Raw genomic sequence first — 15,273 nt, 5'->3', positions numbered from 1 at the left:
TTAGGATGGAAAAAATAGAAAAAGGGGATGAGGGAAAATAGATGATGTGCTCTGACACTTATATAAACATAATCCCATAATCACAAACACACAGTAACACACACACTCTCACTGTCATCCTATTTCTCACACACAGACAGACGCCAGCTGTCAGCCGCTGAAAAATATCCACATCTGTGTGTGTCCGTGTGTCTGTGTGTGTGTGTGTGTGTGTGTACCTCCTCGGCAGTAACCATGGCAATGACGTTGACCCCCTGCTCCCAGACCATCTGCCAGAAGTCGGCACAGGTGTTGGCTAGTGGGCCCTGCGTGGCAATGTAGTGCCACTCCTCCCCTCTGATCATCACCTGGGAAAACACACACACACACACACACACACATAAATTTGTGCACAGTGACTGCAGAGCAAACAAGAATCTGCCTACACATGAGTAAACAAACTAATCTGCTTACTAACAACCACATTTGAATTAAATAAAAACTCACACTTGAGCCAGAAATTAATGCATTTATACTAAAATATATTAAATGTTAATGACTTATTTACACACATTGACAATAATCTCATCCACCATTGGAGGGCAGTATCAACATAATTTTCATCCACAGTTGATTCTTTTCTCTCACTTATAAAATTCCCTCTTCTTTAACCTTCTTTTGCTTTCCCTACTTAGTAATCACAAGGCCACACACAGCACTGAAAAACTTCCCATCTTCAATACACCCCAACCACAGAGTGCCATTGCATAATGAGCATGTCCCAGCTAATTCCTCAAGCCACCTTGTGACTGTAAACACTGTATTAGGAGATGGATGAGGAATAAACAAGGCCTTTTGTTCTGTGGCAGCTACCTTAAATGACGGGGGAAAGTAAGAGGGTTATACCGTGATAGGCAGTGATTCAGTGCTGCTTTGGTGAAAAGCAAACTCATGCATACACACAAGCTTGCGCACACACACTGTTTGCAACTAAGCATGAATAGAGGGCTAGTGAGAGCAGCTCAGGTTGACTTAAGAGGGTTTGGAGTTTGGACCACATTCTTTGGGAATTCCACAAGCTCTGAGAGCTTAAAGGCCCAAACAGCCTTCAACAACTGCCTTTCATCCTTTCCTCCGAGCCATTCGCTGCTTAGGAATGACCCTACAAAGACTAGCAGCAAGCTGAATGTGTCGTGTTGATGCTCTGTGTTTAAATGTTTGGTGTATGATGTGGCTGTTGCAAAGTACTTCTATACTGATATAACTGTGATTAAGTGCCAAAGACATAAACTTGAATCTTATAAAACACTTTGTGAAATATTATATTACTTAATTTAACAGTTTTACCAGTCAATATCATTCTTTTCCTCTATATTGGTTGTCACTGAAAACTGACAGATGATAAAGTCGGATTTAAAACCCCAGCCGTCATGTTGACACAACACACATTCAATGTTGAATGATGTTATCTATCTATATGTGTGTTTCTATCAATCTGTTTTTATGTGCACGTGTAACCACGTATCAACAATTTTGGTGATATAGAATTTGTCAGATTAACTAATGATCAAGTGTTCCTTTATGGATTTAGCTACTTAAGCTAAATAAACCATTTAAAAACCCATAGGATTTCCTGAAAAATCTATTGTAACAAAGGCTTTTTTTCTTGGCCGATGACAAGTTGACATTTTGGAGAAACAGTTTTCATAGGAAGATAAATATATACAAAACGACTTCCCACCTTTTTTAACACAGTGAAGGTATCACATGAATTAGATCAAAGTCTGGATTACAAAGAGGTAGATGCTATTGTCATCGCTTAAATTCCTTTTTACACTTTTTGGCATTTTACCCATGACCCCTCGAGCGCACCTTGATATGCGAGGCATTGATGTAGCCCGTGTTGTTCTCCTTGTTTGGTACAAGCTCAACCCGATTCTCTTCGTATGGAACAACGTCACGGAAACGGTTGCGCTCAGTGTTTTCGGGCAGAGTTGCTGTAGTGAGAACACAGTCTGTCCTCTTCTTGGGCACCTGTTCATACTCAGTGAAGACCCGCTCCTCTTCCAGCTTCAACTCCAAAGTCTTACACTGAAGAGACAGAGAGAAAGAAGGAGAGAGGAGGGGGTGTTAGTCATTCACATGATTCAGAGGTTTCTCATTCAGTCCCCAAGGGGCTTTTATTTGTTTACATTCCACCAAACCCAAGAGACTATTCAGACCAGAAGAATTCAGAAATCACATTATAATATACGTCTACATTTCGAAACTCTCATCAGCTGAATACTGACTTCAATATCAAAGAACTCGAGCATGTAAACTGCATCAACACAGCGGTAAAAGAGCCGAATATACAGTGGTGGTATTCATCCTGATGGGGGTCCATATTTATTAGGCCAGTCATGTTTGAAAGGACAGCATCTCTCTCTCTCCCGCTCTCTTTCTATCACTCTTTCTGTGTGGTTTGCTCTCTCTCTCTCTCTCGGGTCACATTCTTAACATACCAACGGGCCTAGAGGCGATAAGCACCACCATGCCACGCGTTCCACAGCCCACTTAGGGCTTGCCCCCGTTAGCTTAGCAACAGTCGGGACAAAGGTTGGGTTTCACACCTCTACACTCAAAAGGGATCCAACAGACAGTATTTGGGAAATTAAATAGTGTGATTATCAGAGTTTTACAGTGACAATCTTCAGCCAAGCTTCCTTAATCACTGCCAATAGGTGAGGAAGTTAAAAGGTCCAACATGAATCCTCCAAACATAAAAATAAAATGTGCTTGAGTTAAATTGGGGCTTGGAGGTTTTATTTAATTCCCTAATCTCTCCATAATTGTGGTGTGATTATATTCATGTCTATAATGGTTTGGTTACGTACCTTTTGAGCAATTGTGAGTAAAAAAGAGCTCTAAAGAGCTTTGAGTTTTGTATCCACTGTATCATTAAATGATAACAAACCTATAACGTTCACATAATAATGTTACTTCAACTTACGTCAACCATAACACCATAATTTTTTTAAATAAATCAATAGCACACGTCTAACTGAAAAACAAACAAAAGGACATTTGCTAGATCTTTCAAAAATACGTTTAGAGTATGAAATCTAAAAATTCAAACAACCCCACATATGTTTTATGAAGTAAGAGCAAAAATCTTACCCGTTCGTCGGTAGCAGCCTTGGCACCTTCTTCCGCGGGACTCACGGGGACAGGCATTCGGGCCACATAGAGGCCGTTGAGGGCGGCCATCATCAGTGGCCTCTTCATGGAGTCCACGGACATCTTCTGTCTTTCCAGTGTCTTCAAGAGAGAGGAAAATCCTGGTGTCATGGTTACAGGTAGCGGCAGCATTGCGAGACTGACTGACCTGCGCTGGCCTCAAATCGGTAAGCGCGTACATGTGCGTGTGTAGAAGTGGGTGGGGACGATTTGACACGTGTGTGTGTGTGTGTGTGTGTGTGTGTGTGTGTGTGTGTGTGTGTGTGTGTGTGTGTGTGTGTGTGTGTGTGTGTCCACCTGTCTGTAGGGCAAACCTGGTAGTACCAATCCAATTGTATTCCGTTCAATGGTGTGAACTAACAAGTCTGAATGTAAAGCCTATTAAGAGTAGACTTGCAGCTTCTTATCCATCTCACTTCACCCTCAACTTCTTTTGATGCTTTCATCCTTGTTTTGTCCTCCTGCACATATGTTTCATTCTTTCAGTCCTTTGTTTATTCCCACTTACCTATTTGGCTTCCTTTCCTTTACAGAGCACACACTCCCTCTGTCACCCTGTCTTTTTTCCTCTCTACCAAGCTAACCAAACTCTGACCCATATTGCACAGTCCCTCCTTCCTCCAAGGATTATTTCTGCTAATCTCTGATGCTATTAAACCTCCAGGACCGCTCCACCTCCCTTATTCCCTGTGGGACAGTCAAAACAACAGCTTGGGGGTCACCAATGGTGTCCTCTAGGAATGAGATAAACCAGCTGAGGGAAAACAGCTTTGGACCAAAGAAAAATATTTTGGAATTTCATTGACTCACACTATAAACACCCGGCAACACCAGGTCACTCTTGAACAGTGAAGTTTATCGCAACTTAAGTGAGCCGATTATATGATTTGACTTATATCTGGACTCTGCTGTTGTGTGAAATGTTTGTGCCTTAACAGAGAGCCAAACTACACAAGAACACCCAATCCAAAGAATAATCTGAGAGATTTATAAGGGGTTTTAACTGCCTGGGGGACTCAGAGCCTAGTGCTACCCTCTCAGGTGCTGAATCCCGGATTACTGCTAATCAGGAGCTATAAAACTAGCTAGCAAATAACAGACTGAAATATTTAAAACTGTACCAATACGGTGTGTGGGTGTGTTTGTTCAGTACAGGATTAATTAAATAAATAAATGATTGTCAACATTGCTGTCAAATTATTTTTTGTTATTAATTAATCAACTTCAGGAATTTCAGGACTGATCAATAGCACGCATCATAAAAAAAATATGTTGGCACTTGCATAAAATAAACGGTGTCAAGGCAATGAATTACTGAATGATTGTCTCACCCTCTGAGCGATTTCCCTCTCCACTATGCTGTCTTCTAAGGAGAACATCTCTGACACCGGCCTCTCTTTGACCGGCTCCTTCCTCACCCTCTCCTTCACACTGGTCAGGTCCGGTTCTGAAATAGATGGACCTAAAACTGCTCCATTCACCCCACCCTGGTCCCCTCGGGTCAGTGTCCCACCACCACCTGCACCACCACCACCACCTCCAGGCCCGCCAACACCTGGGCTCTGCCCAACTTTGATTGCTCGGCCCTGGGATTGGTTTGGGTCCATTGGTCCCTGGTTACTCTGTGGCCCTTGATTATGGTTTCGGTGGCGAGTGTGGTTGTGGGTGCGGATTTGAGCATTACTACAAGGTCTAGGAGGACCGGGGTACTCTGGAGGGGGTTTGTTGGGCAGCTTGGCCAATGCAGCCTGGAGCTGAGCGCTGATGCTGATGTCCTCATTGAGACCTGGGATTTGAACATCCAACTCAGGCCTCTCCTCTTCCTCTTCCTCCTCTTCTTCACTCTCACTACTGTGTATGAGCATTGTAGCATTGGAGAGAGTCTTTTGATGCTGGTAGGCCACAGGTGGCGTTACACAAGTCTCAGATGCTTTCTGAGCAGGCATCTGCATGGACAACTCCTGTGGTTGCTGAGCTGGAGGCTGGGGTTGTGGCTGAGGGGTTTGGGGCTGGGGTTGAGGAATGGACTGAGGCTGAGGTGGCATCACATGTTCTCGCAGAGTATTCCTCCGATGAAGGGGAGCATTCATACCCTTCATCACCAAGCCCTCCATCCCTCCTCCTCCACCTCCTCTCATGCTGCTGATCACCTCCATGCTGTGTCTCTTGCCCAAGGTGGAGCGGTGCTTAGCAGCTGCAGTTAATGGTTCACTAACTTCCTGCAGGGACTGGTGAACCACGGCCGAGCTGTCCGGCTGGAAGGTCTTGACCGAGAGCTGCACCATACGGGTAACCAGCTCTGGACTGCTGCCCCCCATGCAGCGGTGACGGTGGCTGGCCAGGTCTGGGGTGCTGGTGGCCGGACGGAAGGAGCTGGAAGGGTAGGGTGGAGGAGGGCGTGACATGTGGTTTCTCAGCATGTTAGCTGTAGCTGCATAGCTTCCCGCATTGTTCCCCTGTTGTTTGGTATTTGCCAGCTCAGGTGTGCTGACAGTGTGAGAGATGGAGCTTCCTACACCTCCACCTCCACCACTGCCTCCCCCTCCATTAACGCAGGGTGAATGACATGGGCCCTGGCTGCTGGCTGGTCCTCCCTGATGAGGGCCATGGGACACTGGCTTACTATAGCTGATCTGCAAGTGAAATTTCATAGAAAAACAGTGTGAGATGGACATAAGACCAAGAAATTAAACAAAATCAAACACAGAGCATCCACCTCTACCTGTGGTGTGTAAGGTCCCGGACTGGGCCCCAGGCCATGATAAGGGCTCCTCTCCCTCATCTCTGGCTGGCTATACACCAGAGCCTCAGGCTGGCGGTAAGCACATGCATTACTGATGTTCAGACTGCGCAGCGATTGGCTGTGGAGGTCATGGTGAGCGGGGAGTATGCGCCGCTTTTGCCGCATGACCGCATCATACTCAGGCGTGGGCCGGTAGGACGGGGCAATGATGGCGCTGTGGCGATGGCTGGGGATGTAGTCAGGCCGCATGAGCTCGCTGCCGGGGATGCTGAGGTTGGAGGACATGGGCGAGGGCGGGACAAAAGTCTGGGAATGATTGAGGGAGCTCAGGCTGGGGCTGCTGTACATGCTTCCATTGGGCACGGTACCATTACGGAAAGGAAAGTCCACCGGGCAGCGGTCCAGACTGGTCTCTGACTTGTAGTAGGGGTCGTCATGGAAGATACTGTCTAAAGATCAAAAGAGGGAGAATGAAGGGATGAAAAAGACAAAATCTTCCTTAAAGTTTTTTTGTCCTTTAGAGAAAACCTGATTTTTTAAAAGTTGAGTGTACTGAAGGTGGCTTTGGTGTTTTCACCCTCAAGATATTTTCTGATGTGGCAGAAATGATCATTGTTTGTGTCCGGTTGCACTGCAGCACCAACCACCTTTGAAAAAATTCAGAAAATTCCCTCCCAGTAGTAAGTACCAACTTACTGTAGAAAGGATAGATTGGGAATATTTTCATCCCACCATAATGATGGTGAGTGGTATGCATGCCGTTCCTCTTTACTCAACAAATAGAGCATTCTCTTGTGTGAAACTATCTCAAGCCCACAAGCAGACAGTCATACATAATCTCCGTCAACACAAACGGAGTGTGATGCCTGAGGTCACACTACAAAATGATCTCACACCCACGCATAGCAGCACACCCAGAATTTTTTCCACTCGCTGTGTTTTACTGTCAAGCCGACATGAATAAAGCTCTTCGGATTATAAGGCCGACTTGAGTGTGTGAACAAGTCAATGAAAGAGTGAAGAGCAAAATGAGGTCACTGCTCTGCACCCCAAACGTTGGGCTCTAATTTGCTGGGAGATTGTTAAAATACAAATGGGCTGTGAGTCACACGCCTGATGGGAAAGACACAATTAGCTCCATTCAAATGCTTTAGTTATCATCAGAGAGGATAAATCTTAAATCACACTGTGGTCAAAGCAGTGAGCTGAAGGGGTTGAAACTTACTGTAAATATGTATGTATGTATGTGTGTGTGTGTGTGTGTGTGTGTGTGTGTGTGTGTGTGTGTGTGTGTGTGTGTGTGTGTGTGCGTGTGTGTGTGTGTGTGTGTGCGTGCGTGCGTTTTACACGTACCTTGAGAGCTCTGTGTGTCCTGATAATGCTCTCCATACTGGGAATGCATTGACTGGAAGTTACAGGACTGGGGCCGCGGCTGAATAAAGAAACACATTCAATGCAATAAAGAAGAAGCAATTCATGTTTATACTCCATTAAGTTATGTATATCATTATCTGCACATATTGAAACAGCCACAAAATAAACATTGAAATATCACATTGCAATCTTTCCTAACACAACTGGTGACTGTGACTGACTCATATCTACTCTAGGGCCATGGAGTTGTAAGCCACCAATGCCTGCAGTTCTCCAGATAGATAACTGAGCACTTGAGTGGACTGAGTGAAACAGCTATTGTGCCACATTTAGCCTAGCCATTGTCTGGCCAGCAGGGAGGGAGACGCACAAATCACTGCCTTCATTGTCTCAGCGGAAATCAAACCAAGCAACACCCTTGCAAACTTTCCAACAACACCCACCACACCACCAACGTACGTTAAAACCAAGGCTCCATGGCACAATTAAGTGCTGCACTGAGGGGAAGAGCAATCTCTAACCACAGCCATTTCTGTCTTCCCTCCCAAATTCTCCCTCTGTCCCCTGCCCTCTGGTCTCATTTATACACTTTGTCAAACCACTCAGCAACAACCAGTGATAATGAACTATATCAAAGCAAGCAAATGCTGCTAACGGTACCAGAGATAGGCGGTGGGTCCATGTGGGTCTCCTCCTGATTGGTGCAGGTGAGTGATTGGGCCTGAAGGGAAACAAACAGAAGGCCAAAAGTACTGTGAACTCTGTATCACCAATTTAAGATTAACGTTGAACAATTTGTTTTTGGATTACTTTTTCTTTTTATATGACCAAAGGTTGTTGAACTCTATTTTAAACATTAAATGACAGATAATTCAGGATATAAAAGTGTTCTAACGGCCTTCTCGCCTCTCCGGCTGGCCTCGAGACTCACTCTGCACAGATCTTGTTCTGTTTGTAGAATTTGTGTCTGGCCGTGAAAAGACGAGCGATGTACTTGGCCATTTCCATATCCTCCTTCAGATACAAACACAGAGAGAAAAACATTGGTATTTTAAATTAACACAGCAGTTGTATTTCAAGGAAATCAAGACCATGTATTTGTCTGTGTGCAGGGATATCTAGGAATGTGTTTGTGCTTTTTTTTTGTTTAACTTCCCACTAGAAACCTTGTAAAAAAAAGAGCGTGTCTGTCTGTCTGTGTGTGTGTGTGTGTGGGCACTCAGACCACCCCGCAGACACAACACTTACCATGTGAAAAATAATGGTGTCGTCTCTGCTTGTTATCTCTACTGTGATGGCTGACTTGTTGTGCGCTATGGTACCAATGTCCTTCCACCTGTCCACACAGAAACACAAACAAATGTACACAAGGATTGCATTTTCCCACACAAAATACATAATATTTTCTTGCATATTCATTTATTTGCACTATTTCATGATCACAGATAGGGTCAAAACTCATACAGGCTACAAAAATAGATAAATATGATGTAGAGTGAGGAGGGGCTTACTTGTGGAGCATGATGGATCTGCCATTTCTGTGTTTGACAAACACCCCAATGAAGGACACACCGATGAAAATATCGTTGGTGTAGTTGTCCTGTGGAAAAAGATTGAACATCAAAATGACAGAGTAAAATTTTCTCACAATCAAATAAATTGGCTATTCTGTAGAGGTGTGTCTGTGTAGGACGCTGGGGGTGATATGTAATTGATCTACCTTAGCAGGAAAGCTCTCCTGCCCAAAGCCGTCCAGTTTCTCCACATCCTTGATGTACAGCAGCTCTGCTTCAGCGGCCTGCATTCGACTGGAAAGTACAGACAGATATAGTACCTGGTACTAGGTAACTCGTTGTCTCTGAATCTTTTTTTCACATGTGCACATGTACATAAACACTATAAAAATGAAGCTGTACCAGTGACTCTTGTGCTCCTCAGCGACTTTCTGGGTGCACTCTTCCAGCACCTCCTCGCCATTAGGCCAGTTCTGAGAGAAAAAAAAGTTAGCAAAATAGGCAGAAAATAAGAAGGAGATGGAGGATGAGAATAAGAAAAGAGAGGTATGAGAAGCAACATGTGATGGAGGATAAATGACAGAGAGATGGCAAGGTAAAGAAAAAGTGAACTAATTCACTAAAACACTGTCACTTACTCTCTTTCTCAACCCTGTCAAACAGTTTTGCAGCTAAACTGTAGTCAACGGTGTAGCAATGAACATCATGTAGCTGGCAATGTAACAGAGTGTGTTTCCTCAATGTAATACTCTTAGTATCCACTAGATCTTTATCTCAATCAGATTCTTGCTTATTCTATCTTTGTTTTCTGCCTGTTAACCAGATAGGCAGAGGGAGGAGGTACACAGGTGACACAAGAATGTGTGCCTTTAGGCGACACACACACACACACACACACACACACACACACACACACACAAACAGACGTATTTGAACAGGGAAGGTTTGAGGACTCACCACCACTGGGAAGAGCACGTACTCCCTGAGGAAGTCCTGAGACATGAACTGAGTGAAGTCTCCAAAGTCAGCTAGAAAATACAAACATTTTATAATATTTTAGGTAAAAAACCTCAATGTGAGTCCATTTTAATGTGTATGAACGTAACATTTACAAATCACAAGTCGCATTCCCTGGAATGTATTGTCTTTCGTTGTGTTATTCATATTTTAAGACTTTAGAAACAGAAAACTAGAGGGTAACCCCAGATGGTATGAGCAGACTATGCCTGTTATTATAAATATATATATGTATATGTCTTTGTTAGCCTTCATTTAAAAGGTTTTATCTACATAATTCATAGCATATGGTAAGACCTTATTTATTCCTAAGGTAATGTGTGGGCCAAAGATACTAAAACAAGAAGATAACATGTCAAGATTGTCTTTCCAATTAACATCCTTGGTTATTTTCTTTTTCTCTATAATAGTATGACATTTTCCTGTAATCCACCAGTAAATAATAAACATGTTTACTTTGTTTTAAGTAACATATCTTGATATAAAGACTGTTGTTGACCATTAAATTGCTTAGTAGCTTAAACTTGTCTCACTTTTTTTTAATGTAGCTAAAGTGGCTTGGTTAAATGTAGCTTTGGGAGCATTAAATAATATTTCTAGGGGAGAAATTTGACAGTTGACACATTAGGGAAGCAAACACATTCCAGTATATTTCTACTTAGGCTAACAGTCTTGAATTCTAACAAGTAGAATTCAAGTAGAACAAGTTGTTTAACTTATTTTACTGTTTAACTTATTTTACTTGTTTAACTTATTTTACTGTTTAACTTATTTTACTGTTTAACTTATTTTACTTGTTTAACTTATTTTACTATTTATTTAATTTTATTTTTTCGTTATTAATACATACTGTGTGTATATGTTTATACTTATATTGTTTATATTCTTTTTATCCTTCTTATATTTGTATGTGTGACATGCTCCAACAACACCATGACAAATTCCTCGTATGTGCAACATACTTGGCAATAAAGCCCTTTCTGATTCTTTCTGATTCTGATTCTGATTCTAGAATAACTAAAGGAGACAAAATGAAGTGTAGTGGAGGATCCTCGCCTCACGACAGATAAGGGTCTTCCTGATGCTAAGGCTAACCTTGGAACTGGCGATAAGCTAACTGTCTGTTTACATTCCCCCTGAGACACAGACAGCACCCAGGAACAAGACTGAGGAGATGGAGTGAGGTTATGTGTGTGTGTGTGTGTGTGTGTGTGTGTGTGTGTGTGTGTGTGTGTGTAGACTGATACCATAGGAACTCAAGTGGACTGGTATGCAGCCATATTAGGTAGTGGAGTCGAGATGACCCAAGAAAGTGTGAGTTTGTGCTCACTCTCTCTCTTGTGCTGCCTGTCTCCCTCTGGTAGATTACATGCAATTTTTGTTCGTGTGTGTGTGTGTGTGTGTGTGTGTGTGTGTGTGTGTGTGTGTGTGTGTGTGTGTGTGTGTGTGTGTGTGTGTGTGTGTGTGTGTGTGTGTGTGTGTGTGTGTCTTACCTTGTACTGCTAGGCCAGCTAGTCTGATCCCCTGCTCTACTGAGCAATGGAGGCGTCCATCCAACACCTGCTTCTTCACCTGCAGGTAATACTGATACCTAGAAAGAAGGAAGGCAGGAAAAGAGAAAGATGAGTTTTTCAGATACTGTAGATTGACACTGGAGTTGGAAATTATTGGAAGTTTTACTTTGACAAGAAATTAATGTCAGTCAATCACTTTGGTTCAGACTGAAGTATCTCAACAATTGATGGAGTGATGGAGTTTAGGTTAGCATGCTAACACACTGAATTACAATGGTGAACATGGTATTATATTTGCTACACATCAGCATGTTAGCACTGTGACTGTGAACATGTTAGCATGCTGATATTAGCATTTAGTTAAGTAAGTAAAGCCTGACAGAGCTGCTAGCATGACTATTCCTCAAATAGCATAAGGAAGCCTCTCTTCCAGCTAAACTGTACAAAACATCTGACTAGGTGGGTGGTAGCATAGGCACTCTTATTAGCTTTCAGAAACTCACCAGAATTTGGTTGGTGGTTACCGGTAATGTTATTTTTCCAACTAGCCACACTGTCTCTGTACACTACTTCAAGTTGGAAAACATGATGGGTTTTAATTCAACATATTTATCCAAAGAAAGTATAAAAAGCTGTGCTCAAGGCATTGCACATGAGCAACTAATGGATTGCAAACATCCAAAGAGACACCAAGGAGAGACATATTCTTCTGCTTCTGGTTTGTGCAACAGAAAGTATGCCTCACGACAGTATTGGCAACAGCATTAGCCATTTAAAACAATGGCAGAGAGGCCTGTTGCAGAATCCAAGTGAGGAATGAGTGAATCACCTCTATTCAAAATACCAGTGACTCATTTCTGACTTTAGAGGAATGCCAAATGTACACCAGTAGGGGCTAAACAATACGATTTTATAGCTCTGTAAATCTTCGGCTAACAGCGAGCATGTTACGGAGCTGACGCTAACAAGGACTGAGTTTAATCTTCTGGTAGGACCAACACAAGCTGTACCAAGGAGTATTGTAATGCTGTGCAAGCGTGAGGCAAACTGGGGACTCTGCACTGTGGTTTTGGGCAGTGGTGGTTTTGCCAAGCGTAAGCTGATATGATGACACAGTTCAGATTGTTGAGCCCACTTGCAGCCTTCACATAATGTGGTAAAAATTCACAAAACCAAGAGGCTGAAATACACTGAGCTCCTCAAGTTTCTGAACTCCTTTAGTCCACTTTTGTCCACTTTTAGCAGCGATCCAACTGAATGTTTGTCTGCTGAAGAATGGAGGGGCCACACAGGAGGAAAGAGAGAATTGTCAGGGTGACCGGGCTCAGCTGCGTAAAAACTCGCACACCGTTTCCTGTTTGTTGCCATGGTGACCACTGTGAGTCTTTCCGATGTGGGCTGTGAGACACCTTTTCTGACGTACGCACAAACACACACACACAGTCAGAAAGATCTGTGAGTGGAATCGTACATTAGACAGTCCATGCCAGAGTACACAAACTTCTATGTGGAAACCACTGAGCTGTACACGCTTAATCATTCACTGTCTGTGGCTCAGAGGTAGAGAGGGTCGGCCTTCACACACACAATTGGCGGTTCGATCCCGGCCTCCTCCGTCCACATGTCAGTGTCCTTGAGCAAGACACTGAACCCCAAGACTGCTCCATGGACACTATGTGGCTGTCCACTGCTCCTAATGCTTAGGATGGGTTAAAGACAGAGATTGAATTTCACTACACTGTACTATATGATTGTATGTTACGAATAATAAAGTTTCTTCTTTTAAATACTTTTAAGTTAATTCCTCAATTGTTGCATTTTCTTTCCTCCTATGTCATCTCAGTTGTAAAACTCTCACCAACCCTCCACTGTGTAGCTCCCTCTGAACTATTAATTTACCCTCATAGTTTCAGAGTTTCATGCCCTCCTTTATGTTCTTTACATTTTTCATGCTCATATTCTTCTTCACATTCTCTCCCCTACTACTTTTTCTTGTTCTTTTCTTTTTTGAGCTCCACTCAGCATACTCCCAGGCCTATAATCTGACCCCGCCCTCCTCCTTCACCCTGTCATTACACCCATCGGCTAAGCTGCCATTCCGTTCCCGTGGCAACCCCCTAATTAGCTAACCCCAACTGCTGTGGATGCAGCGGGGGGAGGAGCTTGATGCGGTCTTGAGGGGGGGAGGAACCCTTCAAATGATTGTGGACTTTGTTTTTACAAACTCTCCATGTTTTCCCAGCGCTCTCCGTATGGGGTGATGGCACACACCTGGCACAAATGTCAGAATGGCTGACATCACTATGCTGTAATAACAGGTGAATGTACACATAGACATGAGGTAGAGCTGTCCTCACTAAGAGTTAGTTGTGACTTCCACCATGGCAGAGTGCTCTGCTGGCACTCCAGGCAGCCACACAGGCACAAAGGGCCCTTTATATGCCCACGCATGTTCAAGCCCCGCTCAAGACATGCTGCCAGATGTCCAAATGGCCCGGACAACAAGCCTGCAAGCATATGTGCATGTATGCATGAATGTGTGTGTACATATGCTTCAACCCCTCCTCCACCACTGTAGTGGTATGACCCTGACCACCCCCTCAACCCTGGATGGGTCCAGAAGACTTGTGTGGGAGGCTGGAAGATTTCACTTTGAAATGTGTTAAATCAGCAAGAGGCACAGCAGAGTACAGTTGTGTGTGTGTGTGTGTGTGTGTGTGTGTGTGTGTGTGTGTGTGTGTGTGTGTGATAACTAGCTGAACAATGCTAGGATTCCAAGGCTGTTGATGCCTTGGGGGCTGCTGAGGCCAGCTGGCCTCGCTCCGGTCAACAGCTCTCTGTTTAGGTTCCTCACTTTCTCTCTTTGGGCCACTTTGCCCCTCCTTCATATCAGTGAGACAGAAGGAACATAAGGCTTCAACCACATAAACCTTCTGCGAGATGTGTAGGTGGTAAACTGGGTAAAATCTAAAGAGGTGATTTTTAGAAAGAGAAAAGAAAAAAAGGTGGTACAGGATATCTAGTTACAAGTGAGTGGCATATAGTAGGTAGTCTGGGATTAGTACAGGAGTTCAGCAGTCAAACACAGTGCATCTGACTCTGGATGATAAACCCACACACACCAAACTATTTGGTTATGACCAGTAATGTGAGTAAGGCATTACTCTGATTTATAGGTTTACCTGGGTGGCATAAAGGACCATTCTGACAAAAAATGCACCAGTTTCTGTTACAAAGTCAAAGGTCATCCTCCAGTGTTCAACCCAATCTTTTGCAGTTGTGGTGAATATTGCTACAAAATCATGCTTCATTCAATCATGTTTGGTAAGGAGAATGCTACTTCAAGCATGGGATGTTTGTCTTGAGATGACAAATCAATTAAAGAAACAAAGTGAAACATCTTGCTAGGAAAATATCTTTGACATGCATCGTCAGGAAATTAGATTAAAATGTGTGTGTTGCAAAGCATGGTAAAAACTAAGTCTATCTGACTGTATAAAATACTCCACATATCTGTGTCGTGTCTTATAGCAAAAACTGCAACTATGAACATAATTGCATTAACATAATAGAGAACAGTGTTTACATGATCTCCAGCTTTCTTGCATTACTGCCAATTGCTTGATAATTGGATTATTCCCAGTAAGCACACAAGCACGCGCGCACACACACACACACACACACACTTTAGCTCCCTGCTTTGGGTAATTTTCACAGCTGCATGGAAAGAGGAAAGAGAAACAGATGAATGGATGGACAAGAAGAGAGGGAGATCTAGTATCAGGTTACACATCAGTCAAACACCAAACTTCAAAGACCTGACCACATAATAAAACTCACATTACTTTCTCAGTAAATTTCATTTACTCAGAGGAGGCAGAGCCAACTGTCTTTTTTTTCTGGTTTCTGGCAA

General features: G+C 43.3%; 1 protein-coding gene across 1 annotated transcript in view; it reads right to left on the bottom strand.

Moving 5' to 3' along the window:
• Window positions 1–15,273, bottom strand: part of LOC116066036 (tyrosine-protein phosphatase non-receptor type 14) — a 40,958-nt gene that overhangs the window by 4,508 nt on the left and 21,177 nt on the right. Inside the window, exons 4-17 of the mRNA XM_031321776.2 lie at window positions 11,340–11,437; window positions 9,787–9,857; window positions 9,232–9,302; window positions 9,036–9,123; window positions 8,827–8,915; window positions 8,564–8,651; window positions 8,247–8,329; window positions 7,976–8,036; window positions 7,295–7,373; window positions 5,921–6,390; window positions 4,530–5,831; window positions 3,139–3,279; window positions 1,852–2,070; window positions 219–347 (exon numbers count right to left, since the gene is read on the bottom strand). Coding sequence (XP_031177636.1) covers window positions 219–347; window positions 1,852–2,070; window positions 3,139–3,279; window positions 4,530–5,831; window positions 5,921–6,390; window positions 7,295–7,373; window positions 7,976–8,036; window positions 8,247–8,329; window positions 8,564–8,651; window positions 8,827–8,915; window positions 9,036–9,123; window positions 9,232–9,302; window positions 9,787–9,857; window positions 11,340–11,437 — 2,989 coding nt within the window. The remainder of the gene's footprint in view (window positions 1–218; window positions 348–1,851; window positions 2,071–3,138; window positions 3,280–4,529; window positions 5,832–5,920; window positions 6,391–7,294; window positions 7,374–7,975; window positions 8,037–8,246; window positions 8,330–8,563; window positions 8,652–8,826; window positions 8,916–9,035; window positions 9,124–9,231; window positions 9,303–9,786; window positions 9,858–11,339; window positions 11,438–15,273) is intronic.

Source organism: Sander lucioperca, chromosome 19 (assembly GCF_008315115.2).
Source record: "Sander lucioperca isolate FBNREF2018 chromosome 19, SLUC_FBN_1.2, whole genome shotgun sequence".
Taxonomy (NCBI): Eukaryota; Metazoa; Chordata; class Actinopteri; order Perciformes; family Percidae; genus Sander; species Sander lucioperca.
The sequence above is the reverse complement of the archived record's forward strand: the minus strand, read 5'-3'. Positions and strand labels throughout refer to the sequence as shown.